Below are 16,223 nucleotides of genomic sequence, written 5' to 3'. Positions count from 1 at the left end.
CCTCGTTCCACTTCTATGAACAGCGACAAACCCAGAGCAACTGAGGTGTTCTTTGACTGACCTTCCGATGCAAGGTAGGACACGCTCCCCCAACTGTGGGCTCGGTGGGCCGGGGGACGGGCAACCAACCAATCGCCCGGCTTGATTTGCCCGCCATCCTCGGCTGTCGGATCCCAGCAGAGGGCCGAGTGGACGCTTCCCTCGGACCGACGAGGCGAGGCACAGCAGCAGCCTGAGCATTGCACTGGGCTGCGTTTTCTGACTCTAGCGATAGTGCCCGTCCCTGGAGGAAGCTCGGCGCTTGAGCTGCGATGGGATGGGGCTGGGGGGGGGGCGTGTTTGAGGGACAAATCAGCCTTTCACGGCTTAAAACGTTCACCTTGCGTGCAGGCTGCTAGAGGGACTCGGCAGGTCGAGCAGCATCCAGAGGAGGGAAAGAGATGGTCAATGTTTCCGGACCCTGCGTCCAATGTGAGAGTTCAGAGGGGAGATAAAATGGTGAGAGGGAGGGATGAGGCAGATAGGTGGAAACAGGTCAGGAGAAAGATGATGAGCAGTTAGAACCCGGTGGGATAAAGATGGGATAGAGAGACAGAGACCAAAACCGCTGCATTCAGTGTGCCCAATCTGGCCTCCTCTGCACCAAGACCAAGCATAGACAAGGCGACCAGTTGGTGGAGCAGCCACACTACCTGCGATGGTCACCCCCGAGTTCCCTTTGGCATGCCACTTCAACTCCCTTTTCCATTCCCACACCGACCTCTACAGTCTCAGCACTGCCAAGGTGAAGCTCGACACAGGTTAGCGGAACAACAGCTGATGTTCTAGCTGGACAGTGCAGTGGTAGTTGAGGATGGACAGATTGCTGTGGAAATGTAAGGGAGAGTTGAAATGGCATGAAGCTGGGGGCTTGGGATGGCCACACATTTTAATTCCACATCCCATTCCCATTCTGACATGTTAATCCACGGCCTCCTCTACTGTAAAGATGAAGCCACACTCAGGTTGGAGGAACAACACCTTATATTCTGTCTGGGTAGCCTCCAACCTGATGGCATGAACATCGACTTCTCTAACTTCCGCTAAGGCCCCACCTCCCCCTCGTACCCCATCTGTTACTTATTATTATTTTTATGCACACATTCTTTCTCTCACTCTCCTTTTTCTCCCTCTGTCTCTGAATATACCTCTTGCCCATCCTCTGGGTCCCCCCCCGCTTGTCTTTATTCCTGGACCTCCTGTCCCATGATCCTCTCGTATCCCCTTTTGCCTATCACCTGTCCAGCTCTTGGCTCCATCCCTCCCCCTCCTGTCTTCTCCTATCATTTTGGATCTCCCCCTCCCCCTCCAACTTTCAAATCCGTTACTCACTCTTCCTTCAGTTAGTCCTGACGAAGGGTCTCAGCCTGAAACATCGACTGCACCTCTTCCTACAGATGCTGCCTGGCCTGCTGCGTTCACCAGCAACTTTGATGTGTGTGGCTTGGGATGGCCATTGTGTGCAGAACACAGATCCTCTGCAAATGGTCAACTAGTCTATTCTTGGTCTCCCATTGTCCCATGGACTTGAATGTCCGTGGCATTTTCCACAGGCTGGGCGAGGTCAGCCACAAACTAGAAGAACAACACAATACATAATCCTCATAAGTTGTCTACAGTCCAATGGTATGGATAGCAAACCTTTCTATTTCAATTAGCTTGCACACTGTATTTCTTTTTCTCTCCCTTTCTAGTCCACTCTCACAACCTCCACCCCACCACCCCCCCCCACCAGCCAGCCTGCTAGTCCTCCATTATCAAGTTCTGTTCCAGTCCCCACCTGGTTCTGTTGGCCCATCACTTAACCTACAGGGTCTCCTGTTGCCCCAACTGGTTCCATCAGCCTATCATCCCTCTCTGATTGGGTTATTGTCTTCCTTATATTAGATTCCAGCATCCACAGCTTCCTTCGTCTCCACTCATCACATTCAGTCTCCCTCTGCCCTCTCCTCCTCCTGCCTAACTATACCTGCCCCTTTACCCCTTCTTTTACCAATCACACACTGCCCACTCCCTCCCTACTGCACCAAGCCCCCTGCCCCGACCCATTCAGCTCTATCCTATCATCTCCATCCTCTCCTATTCCCACCCATTACTTACCAGCCCATCCGCTCACCTCTTCATGTCTTTATTTTGGCTCTCTTCCCTCCACAGTCCTGATTCAGAGTCTCAACTTGAAATGTCAACAATCCCCCTGAGCCCACCATTGCCGCTGGATTTGCTGAGTTCCTCCAGCCATTTGTTTTTTTCTTCGCTCCCAATTAACAGCATCTGTAGTCTCTTGTGTTGCCTAATTCATGGACCTACAGTCAACAGTAAATGTTGAATGTATTTGTGATCCAGGATGGGTACGGCTCAGTGGGTTACAGTGGTTTTGGTCTTGGGGGTGTCTGAATGGAATTCTCCAGTATTCACTTGCCCTTCCGTTTTGTTAACCAGCACCAGTTTTATTTTCATTGGGAGCCTGGTTGGGAATAGAGGACCTAGTTTGTCATGATGGACACAAGCATCCCAAATGTGAAGGCAGCCTAGAGAGTCCCGACGAAGGGTCTCGGCCCGAAACATCGACTGTACCTCTTCCTAGAGATGCTGCCTGGCCTGCTGCGTTCACCAGCAACTTTGATGTGTGTTGCAGCCTAGAGAAGCAGCTCTCTTCTCGCTGTCTTTGTAAATGGGGTGTCAGATTCACCTATCAGGGCAGTACCTAAGGTAATTCAGTCCAAACTGTTCAACACTTGGAGAAGACAAAAGAGATTATTTTTATTTTTCAGGATTAGATTAGCACGGATAATCTCTGAGATTCATTATGGACATTTGGTAAAGAACCAGGATTGTGATGGGAAACCATAATCTCTCTCTCCCTGCCCTTTCCCTTCTCTGTGTGGATGCTGTCTGACCTGTTAAGTCATCTCAGCATTTCAGATTTCCAGTATCTGCTGTGCTTTCATTTCTGAACACATTATCATCCCACTGGCTAGCTTCAATAATGGAAACCATGAAACTACCAGATTCTTGTACAAGAACAATCCATCTGATTCGTTAATGTCTTTTATGGAAGGACACCTTTACTCTGATCCGGCCTGTGTTTGATCTCAACCCACCAAAGTGAGTGACATCTCACTATCTCCTCAGTTCATGGACGATTAGAGCTGGATAGTGAAATAGAAACATAGAAAACCTACAGCACAATACAGGCCCTTCAGCCCACAAAGCTGTGCCGAACATGTCCTTACCTTAGAAATTACCTAGGGTTACCCATACCCTCTATTTTTCTGAGCTCCATGTACCTGTCCAGGGGTCTCTCAAAAGACCCTATCGTATCCACCTCCACCGCCGTCACTGGCAGCTCATTCCATGCACTCACCACTCTCTGCGTAAAAATCTTACCCCTGACATCTCCTCTGTACCTACTTCCAAGCACCTTAAAACTGTGCCCTCTCATGCTAGCCATTTCAGCCTTGGGAAAAAGACTCTGACTACCCACATGATCAATGCCTCTCATCGTCTTAGACATCAACAAGAAATGTTGCCAACGGCAGCCACGACCACATTTCTTGAACAAAGATATTCTGAAAATTGGATATAATAGATACTCACCAATATCCATAGGCGGTACAGTAGCGTAGTGGTTAGCACAATGCTTTTCAGTACAGGTGACCCAGGTTCAATTCCCATTGCTGCCTTTAAGGAGTTTGTACCCTGTCTTCATGACCATGTGAGTGTGCTCCAGTTCCCTCCCACAGTCCAAAGGCGTATCGTATCAGTTGGTAGGTTAATTGGTCGTTGTAAGTTGTCCCTTGATTAGGCTAAGGTTAAACCAGGGCTGCTGTGCAGTGTGGCTTGAAGGCCGTATTCCGTGCTGTATCTCAATAAATAAGTAAATATACTGAGGGTGGAGCTTGACTTTCTGCGATGGTGTAGTGAGAACTGATTTGCATCTCCATGGTCAAACGGAAGTTTATTTCAGGAGGAACGAACAGCTGCTGGTTGACTGCCAGCATTTCGCAAAGTTGATAGTCGAATATTTCCTTGTGTCAAAGTCTACCTCAATGAAATTTGAATGTCTGAGATTTGATATCAAATGATGTCAAAGAGTCTAAAGTGAACAAAGAACTGGAATAAATTAGCATTTGCAAAAAAAAACAGATCGGAGGAATTAATGAAGCCAAAAGCCTACAAATCTCTAGGACCTGATGACCTGTTTTGAAAGAAGTAGCTTGGAACTGATAAATGCACTTCCCATCTCCCAAAATTCCATATATTCTGCAATGTTTACCACAGACTAGAAGACAGCAAATGTAATTCCATTATTTAAGAAAAGAGGGACAAATAAAACAGAGAACTAGAGGCCCGACGTCAATAATAGGAAAAATGCTAGAATCTATCTTAAAGGAACAGGTAGCAGCACATAGAAAGTAATAATAAGATGGGGCAGGATCATCAAGGGTTTAAGTAAGAACATCATCCACTTTGGTTTAAATAACAGAAAAGTATTATGTTTAAATGGTGCAAGGTAGGAAGGTGTTGGTGTGACTGTAATGATTGCAAATTAAGGGTCAGGTAAAACAAACAATTGGGAAGACAAATGGTACATTGGCATTTATTGCTAGAGGATTTGGATGCAATAGTAATGACGTTTTACTGCAATTATAGAGAGTCTGTACACGGTATATTGTGGATAGGTCTGATCTTCCCATCAGAGGGAGGGTAAGGAAAGTTTACTAGACTGACTCCCAGGGTGGAAGGGGTGTTCTACAAGAAGAGATTAATATACTGTCTATTTAGAATGAGAGATGATGTCATTGAAATGTAACAAGATTTCTGTGAGAGTTGACTCAGCTGATAAATAATATTTCCTCAGACCTAAGTGGGTGGCTTTTGCAAGGGTCTCTGGAAGTTGTGCTGGCCCAGCTTGGTCCCATAGGTAATCATCTCAGGACCTCAAGTGCACCACAATTTGCCTGGTCCTTCGTGCCCATCCCTATCTCACGCTTACATTTATGGACAAAAGTGAATGTTGCCTTTGTGCTTAAATAGAAAAGAATAAAGTAATGCAGGTAGTACGGCCATCTGAAGCAAGGAGAAGCTATCCAGTCCAAAAGCCTGCTCTGTTGTTCAATGGCCGGGCCATCTCTCAGCACCACATTCTGCACTAGATCTATATCCCCTCAATTCCCGGAATATCTGAAAGTGTTTTGAATATACAGTGCCCATAAAAAGTATTTACCACCCCCTCCAGCGGAAGTTTTTCATGTTTTATTCTTTTACAACATTGAATCACAGAGGATTTAATTTGGCTTTTATTGACACTGATCAACAGAAAAAGACTCTTTTTGTGTCAAAGTGAAAACAGATCTCTACAAAGTGATCTAAATTAATACAAATATAAAACACAAAATAATTGAATGCATAAGTATTCAGCCCCTTCAGGTCATATTTAGTAGATGCACATTTGGCAGCAATTACAGCCTTGAGCCTGTGTGGATAGGCTCTATCAGCTTTGTACATCTGGACACTGCAATTTTTCCCCATCCTTCTTTACAAAACTGCCCATGCTCTGTCAGATTGTGTGAGAATTGTGAGTGAACAGCCCTTTTTAAGTCCAGCCACAAATTCTCAATTGGATTGAGGTCTGGACTCTGACGTGGCCACTCCAAGACATTAACTTTATTATTTTTAAGCTATTCCTATGTAGCTTTGCCTTTATGCTTGGGGTCATTGTCTTGCTGAAAAATAAACCTTCTCCCAAGTTGCAATACTCTTGCAGACTGCATTAGGGTTTCTGCCAGGATATCTCAGTATTTTGCTGCATTCATTTTACCCTCTACCTTCACAAGCCTTCCAGGGCCTGCTGTAGTGAAGCATCCCCACAGCATGATGCAGCCATCACCGTGCCTCATGACAGGGATAGTGTGTTTTTGATGATGTTCATTGTTTGGCTTACGTCAAACATCGTATTTACTCTGATGGCCAAAAAGCTCAATTTTTGTTTCATCAGACCATAGAACCTTCTTCCAGCTAACTTCAGAGTCTCCCACATGCCTTCTTGCAAACTCTAGCTGAGGTTTCATGTGAGTTTTTTTTTCAACAGTGGCTTTCTCTTTGCCACTCTCCCATAAAACGGTGATTGGTAAAGCACCCAGGCAACAGTTGTTGTACGTGCAGTCTTTCCCATTTCAGCCACTGAAGCTTGTAACTCCTCCAGAGTTGTCATAGGTCTCTTGTTGGCCTCCTTCACTTGCCCTTTCTTGCACGGTCACTCAGTGTTTGAGGACGGCCTGCTCTAGGCGGATTTACAGCTGTGCCATACTCTTTCCATTTCTTGACGACTGATTTGACTGTACTCCAACAGGTATTCAGTGACTTGGAAATTTTCTTGTATCCATCTCCTGACTTGTGCTTTTCAATAATCTTTTCATGGAATTGCTTGGAGTGTTCTTTTGTCTTCATGGTGTAGTTTTTGCCAGGATACTGACTTACCAGCAGTTAGACCTTCCAGATACAGGTGTATTTTACTACAATCAATTGAAACACCTTGACTGAACACAGGTCTCCGAAAACAGATCTCTGTTAAACTAATTATGTGACTTCTAAAACCAACTGGCTGCACCAGTGATGATTTGGTGTGTCGTATCAAAGGGGGTGAATACTAATGCAATCAATTATTTTCTGTTTTATATTTGTAATTAATTTAGATCACTTTGTAGAGATCTGTTTTTACTTTGACACAAAAGAGTCATTTTCTGTTGATCAGTGTCAAAAAGCCAAATTAAATCTACTGTGATTCAATGTTGTAAAACAATAAAGCATGAAAAATTCCAAGGCAGGTGAATACTTTTTATAGGCACTGTTCTATTTTTATACCTACAAATAAACTCTTCTCTGGCTTCCAGCCGGGTAGAAATATCGATTATAACCGACGATTCGATGACAAACTCTGCCATCTTCATAGGGATGATGCCTGGGCATGTCTCGTCCAGTGGTATTTTCCCCCCATAGTCCTGATTGGTTAGTTCTCCTCCAATCAGATTTCTGCTCTCCCACATTGTATACAACCAAATTCCATTTCTTACTTAGAGTGAAATAAGAGAAAGACAACTCAGATTCCTAGGACACATCATGCGAAAAGATGACCTAGAAAAACTCATACTCTCTGGAAAGATTGAGGGGAGTAAACCTGGAAGAAGACCTCGGCCTATGTACATCAAAAGCATAGCCAGGTGGCTGCACATCGAGGAAATGGAAGTCATCCAAAAAACGAAGGATAGATCTATATGGAAATCCATGGTCACCAAAGTCCGCATCGGATATGGTACCTAGACAGACAGACTTAGAGTGAGACCTTCGTCTTTGTTAAAATTCTTTTCCCCTAGTTTTATTTCAATGGCTTCCTTTACCAGGTGGTCCCAAAAGCCATTGGTGTGGCACAGTAGTCTTGTGCTGTCGAAGTCAATGTTCTGCTACCGCTGATTTCTCCGGATAACCCAAACGGATACAATCTCTTGTGCTCCTTGATGCGGGTTTCCACCATGTCTCCTCTATGGCCGATGTTCGCTGCTCTGCATTCACAGCCCAGGTCATCTCTGACCCACATAAATTGTGATTTGAGATTGCTTACGGGTTTGTGGATGGTATTAATCCAGTATTTCTTCAGCATCCTTCCAGAAACTGTGGAAATATAGAGAAGGCAGGCAGTAGCAACAGGTTCCTCCTCGTTGTTAGGTTTTCTGGTTTTTCTGTCGGCCCTTTTAAGGGCCTGATTTTTCCTTCACCTTGTAGCGGTTCTGTAGGAACATGCTGCTTATTTCCTTGGGGAAGCTCTCCAGGTCCCAAATAGTTTTTGCACGATTAATCAAAGTAGAAAGAGCCGCTCTACATTGAGAAGCGTGATGGTGGCTGTATTGTTGAGGACACTGTATTTGTGATGGTCATAGGATTGACTTTGACAACACAAAACTACTGTGCCGTGCCAATGGCTTTTGCGACCACATGGTAAAGGAAGCCATTGATATAAAACCAGAGGAAAAGAATTTTAACAAAGACGAATGTCTTGCTCTTGGTAAGAACTGGAATTCGATTGTAAGCAAGGTGGGAGAGCTGAAACCTGATTGGATGAGGACTAACCAATCAGGAGGGATGGACTACCCGGGGGGGGGGGGGGGGGCGGTATAAATACCACCAGACCAGACGTGCCCAGGCATCATACCTGAAGAAGATGGCGGTGTTTGTTATCGAAACATTGGTTATAATCGATACCTTTACCTAGCTGGAAGCCCAAGAAAAGTTTATTTGTCATATACACTGGGAAAGCACTGGATCCTATTTTTATTCATTGTCAAGATTTGAAACAAGAATTAAAAGCTGGTAATGCACATAAAGTCAGTCATCAAATGAAAGGCAAATATTAAGTTAACAATGCACAGAATGAAACCTCACTGGAACTGGCTGATCATGAACCTTTCCCTATAAATTCTAAGTGGATGCAGATATATCCTGTGCCTTTTGATCGAATTATTCACCTTTAAATCTGTGACTTTTATTTTTATGTGTTGATATTCTTAGCTATGAACTCTGTTGTAAGGTAGGACAATTCTTATCTTCATAGTGTTGCTAATAGCTGGCGATTGCTCTCAGATCAGGTTTAATTTGACTTCTGACAATTATCCCTATCAGACGTGGGTCACACCTTCGACCTTTAAGGATATTTGAAGACATTTCATAAAACTGTATCTTATGCATGACATGAACTACTTGTCATGGGCTTGCAGAGATTTGTTAACATCCAGAAGGAAGGTAGTTGAATCAAGTGTGAGTCCCCCATTCTGTCACTATCAACTCTTATAATACACTTCACAGCAAAATGTTATAAGTTCTTTTTTAAAGCATTTGACTTAAAGATTTTTTTTAAAAAATTATGTTTGTGAACAGTGGTGTGGTGGTGCAGTAGTTCTCTGGGGAGGTCGAACCCTTTCCCCACACGTTAACAAACAATACCACAGCAAGTCATGGCTCATAACTGGATTGAATTCCATTAATATCCATGTAAAGACAGTCCTAACTCAGATCCAATGACTATGGGTTAACCCCACAGAGATCCAGAATCAGAATAAGGTTTAATATCACTGGCAAGTAACAGGTTGCATCTCCATCTGGTATGGGAGCAGTCGAGCATCAGACCAGAAATCCCTACAAAGGACTGTGAGAACAGCCGAGAGGATCACAGGAGTCTCCCTACCATCCACCGGGGACATTTATCAGGAGCGCTGCAGACGCAGGGCCCTTAGTACTATTAAGGATCCCACCCATCCATCCAGCATCCTCCTGGACTTTCTACCATCAGACAGGAGACTGATGCATGAAAACAAGAACAGTTAGAATGAGAAACAGCTTCTTCCCCCAGGCCATTGGGCTTCTGAACTCCCTGCGGCATGGTATTCAAAGTGTCACTTGTTAATCTGTTCCATACCTTACAATATTTAATACTGATGCACTTTAGTTTGTTACTTATGTGTGATTCATCTGTAGATCTTATCCTTACCTTCATAAGTTATCGTGTATACTATGTGTGTTATGTGTACTGCTTTGCTTTACACCCTGGTTCGAAGAAACATCTTGTTTCACTATAGTATATTTTATTGTTATATGTGTTATATACATGTATATAGTTAAATGTCAATAAACTTAACTTGATACAGTATGTCTCAAAATTTGTTTTGCGGCAACAGTACATTGCAATCCATTAAAAAATTATAAATTACAGTAAGAAGTATACATAACAAAGAAAATTAAATTAAATAAGTAATGCAAAAAGAGAAGAAAAATCCTAAGGTAGTGTTCATGGGTTCATTGTACATTCCAAGATCTGACGGCGGAGGGGAAGAAGCTATTGCTGAAATGTTGAGTGTGTGTCTTCAGGCTCCCGTACCTCCTCCTTGATGGTAGCAAAGAGGAGAGGGCATGTCTTGACTGACGGGTCCTTAATGATGGATGCCGCCTTTTTGATGAATCGCCTTTTGAAAGTGTCCTGGATGCTGAGGAGGCCAGTGCCCATGATGAAGCTGGCTGAGTTTACAACTTTATGCAGTTTTTTCCGATCCTGTGCAATGATCCCAGACGATGATGCAACCAGTTAGAATGCTCCACAGTACATCTGTAGAAATTTGTAAGTGTCTTTGGTGACATACCAAATCTCCTCAAACTTCTAATGAAATATAGCCGCTGTTGTGCCTTCTTTGTAGTTGCATCGTTATATTGGGCCCAGGTTAGATCCTCAGAGATGTTGACACCCAGGAACTTGAAACTGCTCACCCTTTCCACTGCTGATCCCTCGATGAGGACTGATGTGTGCTCCCTCAACTCACACTTCCTGAAGTCCACTATCAATTCCTTGGTCTTACTGATGCTGAATGCAAGGTTGTTGTTGCGACACCACCCCACCAGCTGATCTATCTCCTTCCTGTATGCCTCCTCATCGCTCTCTGAAAGTCTGCCAGCAACAGTTCTGTCATTGACAAATTTATAGATCCAACAGGATTCCCATAATGTTCAAAGTACATTTATTATCAACGTATATTTACTATATACAATCTGAAGATGGGTCTCCTTACAGGCAGCCACAAAAAAAGAAACCCAATGGAGCCTATTAAAATAAAAGACTGTGCAGAAAAATAAACAAATCATACTAACCATAATAGTAAGCAAAATAACATTCAGAACTGAATTTCACAGAAGTGAGTCCACAGTCACAAAACCAGTCACTACTGCAACCAACTCAGGAGCCAATTAGTTGCAGACCACAGCCTCAGTTCAGCGCAGAGGACAAGTAAACCTCACGGAGCAGGGAGGTGAACCAGCCCGTCCCTTGCCTCCCGCCAGGACACCTTGACCTTTTCAATTTGTTGCAGCGCTAAAATTGTCCAAACCTTGGGTCATTCCTCCATCTTCAACCCGAGCCCTGCTGCTTCGATACACTCTCAGGCCTGGGACCCTCTGCCTCGATTTGGCCTGTACCCAACCTTTCCAATTGGGTCTGGCGCTTAAGTCAATTAAGCCTTGGGTCTTTTATCGCTCTCGAGCCCAGGCCCAGGTCCCGACGCTTCAACTCCGCGTTGCCTCTACTTGCCTCGCCTCAGTTCTGCGCATCGATCACCTCTAAGTCCACTCCAGCAATGGCCAAACATCAGCTCGTGCCCAGGCCAAGTCACCTCGACTCTGCCTGTACACACCAGGCCACAACCGTCCTGCACCTTCAAGATGCCAGTTCACACCACAAAAGTGCCAGGTCGTACAGGCAGTTCAGCAGCTCAGCTCCAAATGGGAAGTTACAGGCTATCGATTGCAGTGATCGTATCCAAGAAAAAGGGTGATTAATGCAGTAAATTTTTGTTTTGTTTGCTCCCTGCAAGTGGTCGCTGTGCTTCACCAGTACCATCTTAATCGGAAGTTTTTTCTTTTCTATTGGAAGCAGTTGATTTGATCATGTAGAAACGCTGTTGCATTGATCGTTCAATCCTGCGTGAGACTTCTCAAGGAAATTGTGGCAGGTAGACTCATTATATTGGTATGTTTAAGTGGTTGAAGCAGCATTGTTTCTCAAATGCTGGAAGTGCGCAGGATGAAAATCCATGATGTTGACGGATTATCAGTAATGTTGACCTTAAAGGCAGAAGACTGTCATAAAAACCTATCTGTTTCACTAAAATCTTTTTAGGACAGAAATGTGTAGTCCCTATCTAGTGTGGCCTATGTGTGCACTTACATTCTAAATTGGCTTAAAAAGCTCTTTAGTGCAGTTGGGGATGGATAGTTAAATGCCATCATTGTTGACAACATCAGCTTCATGTGAATAAACAGATGAAAGTACTTCACTTCACTTTCCCTAGTAACTGCCACTCAATAGAGGAAGCGTGAAAAGGAAACTCTTTTGTGGTGAAAAGTACACTACATTCTACGAGATTTTTCTGGTTATCTGTTCTTCAGAGCCCAGCTTATTCCTGGAAAGGAGCTTAGTTTCAATAGCTGTTCACTTTATCTTTCCACAACGCCCCACATCCCCAGCCACCATCAGAATGTGTCTCTGAAAGGTATCAACTGTAGTAATCACCTGGCACAACTCCAAACCTCAGCAGTCGCCATTTCCACCACGTGGTCTTTCTCTGGTCAACCATCCAATGACGAACTCTGTTGCGGTTTCTGGGAGTTTGTCTAGTTCACTGTAGCCTGCTGGAAACAACATGTAGAGACAATTGTTCGTTACTGGTGGAGAATATTCCTGAACCTCTGCCACCAGTTCTCATGCATTACTTTGAAACCACAGGGGCTGAGTTCTCTGCGAGGTCAGTTTCCGTTACTCTGTTGGGCTCTTTGGCGCAGTAACTCAAAGGGCACAATGTCAGGTCACATCACTGCAGATTAAGCACTGGAGTTCAGCTCAAAACATCTAGAGCTCTGGATTCTCATGGAAAGGATATCCAGGAAAACCAACGTTCTTTGAAAGAAATCCGCTACATCTATCATTCAAAGGCTAAGATGGACAGCGTGTAAACCGTACTCCAAAACAAGGATTCGAGGGGGGAGGGTTTCAATACCTGTGACTTGGGCACCCCAAGAATGAGCGAAGCATACAGGTGGGAGTACTCTCCGTAGGTTTTTGGAGCTATCATTGTACTGTATCCTCACCGAAGGGTCAGCAGTAGAGAGGGTGAGCAGCTTCAACTTCCAGGGTGTCAGCATCTCAAAGGATCCATCCTGGGCCCAGCACACATGCACCCATGAAGAAGGCATGGCAGTGTCTCCACTTCCTTACAAACTTAAGGAGATTTGACAAGTCATTCAAATACTGTTAAACAAATTTTTAGAAATATATAATCAAAAGTGTTCTTATTTAATTTATGTCTGTCATGATTGTAACGTGCGGAGATAAACTCTGCTACAAAACAAAATGAATTTTCATGGCATTAATACTCTCTGTGTGTGTATGTCTATCACAATAAACTTGAATTGGATTGCATCCCTTCTGACGCAGTCATCTCCAGATGGAAGCTCTTTGACTCCCAAGCCAAGAATTGGTTACAGGTCCGACTCCCAACAACTTTGGCACTAACAACTACGCTGGGTGGAGTGCTGCACCGTTGAATCTTCTAGACAGGACATCGTTTTGTGCACATCTTCTCACAGGAACATGATGAATTAACATTTTATGACTGCCAGTGAGTAGGAGCATGATCATCGAATCATCGGGAACAGCCTCCCTGCGACTATTACTGCTAAAACAAGGAGTGGGATCCCAGAGGACAGGGCAGGAGTGCGGATTAGGCATTGCAGACAAAGATATATCCAGTTTCAGTGGCGAGTATGGATAGGCTATCTTACATAGACATTTGTGTTTTTAGGATACAAAACTGCAGACAATAGACCAAATCCTTTTTTGTGGGAACCCTGTCTTCATCTTCAACTAATTGAATCTAGTGAACTCAGTTTGACTTAGTTACTATTTATTTCCAACCTACTACATTTTTCATATCATTTTTATCTACATCCTGTTTGTGTTTCTTAACAAAAAGGAACGTGATAAAAGTAATGAAATGTAGAAACATCTGTGGATTGGAGAATCATCAAGGTCAACCATTTATTCTTTTCACAGAAAGAACAACATTTGCACTGATTAAACTCCAAGAAAGAGTAACAAGGTTTGGCAGACAAACTTGTGCTTTCAGTAAAACTTTATACTTTTACTATTACTTAGAATGCAGCCACTCAGCCCATTTGATCCACGCTGTCTCCCAGCAGCAATCCCATCCATCCCTGTTTACCTGCAGAGTATTTTCTCCGACATGTTCATCATACCACCCTGTTTTACCCCAATTCTTTTGCCGGTTACCTACAATAGAGGCAAATTGGGTGCCACGGTGGTGTAGCAGGTAGCACAACGCTATTACAGCTCAGAGCTTCGGAGTTCAGAGTTCAATTCCTATGTCTGTACGTCCTCTTCATGGAATGGGTGCGTTTTCTCCAGGTGCTCTGGTTTCTTCACACAGTCCAAAGACGTACTGGTTAGTAGTTAATTGGTCGTTGTAACTTGTCCTGTGATTAGTCGAGGGCAAGGGTTCCCAACCTGGGTTCCACGGACCGCTCAATTAATGTTAGGGGTCCATGGCATAAAAAAGGTTGGGAACCCCCGGGCTAGGGTTAAATTGGCGGGGGGGGGGGCTTGCTGGCAGCACAGCTCAAAGGGTCAGAAGTGCCTCTGGATAAATAAATAAATAAATCGTAGTAGGCCACTAAGCCATCAGTATGTCTTTAGTTCGTGGGAGCAAACTGGAGCGCATAGTAGAACGTACCACACAATCACAGAGAGAGTGCACAAAAAGTACGTGAGGTCAGGTTCGAACCTGGATTCCTGGAGCCATGAGGCAGAAACACCGACAACTGCTCCACAGTAATAATGCTGGAAGCATTCTGCAGAAACACCGACAACTGTTTCACAGTAATAATGCTGGAGGCATTCTGCAGAAACACCGACAACAGCTGCACAGTAATAATGCTGGAGGCATTCTGCAGAAACACCAACAACTGCTCCACAGTAATAATGCTGGAGGCATTCTGCAGAAACACCAACAACTACTCCACAGTAATAATGCTGGAAGCATTCTGCAGAAACACCGACAACTGCTGCACAGTAATAATGCTGGAGACATTTTGCAGAAACACCGACAACTGCTCCACAGTAATAATGCTGGAGGCATTCTGCAGAAACACCGACAACTGTTCCACAGTAATAATGCTCGAAGCATTCTGCAGAAACACCGACAACAGCTGCACAGTAATAATGCTGGAGGCATTCTGCAGAAACACCAACAACTGCTCCACAGTAATAATGCTCGAAGCATTCTGCAGAAACACCGACAACTGCTGCACAGTAATAATACTGCAGGCATTTTGCAGAAACACTGACAACTGCTACACAGTAATAATGCTGGAGGCATTCTGCAGAAACACCGACAACTGCTGCACGGTAATAATGCTGCAGACATTTTGCAGAAACACCGACAACTGCTGCACAGTAATAATGCTGGAGGCATTCTGCAGAAACGCCGACAACTGTTCCACAGTAATAATGCTGGAAGCATTCTGCAGAAACACCGACAACTGTTCCACAGTAATAATGCTGGAGGCATTCTGCAGAAACACCAACAACAGCTGCACAGTAATAATGCTGGAGGCATTCTGCAGAAACACTGACAACTGTTCCACAGTAATAATGCTCGAAGCATTCTGCAGAAACGCCGACAACTGTTCCACAGTAATAATGCTGGAGGCATTCTGCAGAAACGCCGACAACTGTTCCACAGTAATAATGCTGGAAGCATTCTGCAGAAACACCGACAACTGTTCCACAGTAATAATGCTGGAGGCATTCTGCAGAAACACCGACAACTGCTGCACAGTAATAATGCTGGAGGCATTCTGCAGAAACACCGACAACTGCTGCACAGTAATAATGCTGGAGGCATTCTGCAGAAACACCGACAACAGCTGCACAGTAATAATGCTGGAGGCATTCTGCAGAAACACCGACAACTGTTCCACAGTAATAATGCTGGAGGCATTCTGCAGAAACACCGACAACTGTTCCACGGTAATAATGCTGCAGACATTTTGCAGAAACACCGACAACTGCTGCACAGTAATAATGCTGGAAGCATTCTGCAGAAACACCAACAACTGTTCCACAGTAATAATGCTGGAAGCATTCTGCAGAAACACCAACAACTGTTCCACAGTAATAATGCTGGAAGCATTCTGCAGAAACACCAACAACTGTTCCACAGTAATAATGCTGGAAGCATTCTGCAGAAACACCGACAACTGCTGCACAGTAATAATGCTGGAGGCATTCTGCAGAAACACCAACAACTGTTCCACAGTAATAATGCTGGAGGCATTCTGCAGAAACGCCGACAACTGCTGCACAGTAATAATGCTGGAGGCATTCTGCAGAAACACCGACAACTGTTCCACAGTAATAATGCTGGAGGCATTCTGCAGAAACACCAACATCTATGGACAAGAATAAACAGACTGTATTTTGGGCTGAGACGCTACATCAGGAGTCCCGATGAAGGGTCTCGGCCCGAAACACTGACGGTTTACTCTTTTCCATAGATGCCGCCTGGCCTGCTGAG

The 16,223-nt window shown here is 44.3% G+C and overlaps 1 protein-coding gene across 2 annotated transcripts in view; it reads left to right on the top strand.

Annotated features, from left to right (window-relative positions):
* Positions 1–16,223, top strand: part of traf3ip2a (TRAF3 interacting protein 2a) — a 75,397-nt gene continuing 59,174 nt past the window's right edge. The window contains exon 1 of one of the 2 annotated variants that reach the window (XM_072246633.1): positions 1–74. In XM_072246633.1, coding sequence (XP_072102734.1) covers positions 68–74 — 7 coding nt within the window. In that variant the 5' untranslated portion in view covers positions 1–67. The remainder of the gene's footprint in view (positions 75–16,223) is intronic. The other variant, XM_072246642.1, reaches the window with a different exon arrangement.

Source organism: Mobula birostris, chromosome 2 (assembly GCF_030028105.1).
Source record: "Mobula birostris isolate sMobBir1 chromosome 2, sMobBir1.hap1, whole genome shotgun sequence".
Lineage (NCBI taxonomy): Eukaryota > Metazoa > Chordata > Chondrichthyes > Myliobatiformes > Myliobatidae > Mobula > Mobula birostris.
This window is presented reverse-complemented; position numbering and strand designations above follow the sequence as displayed.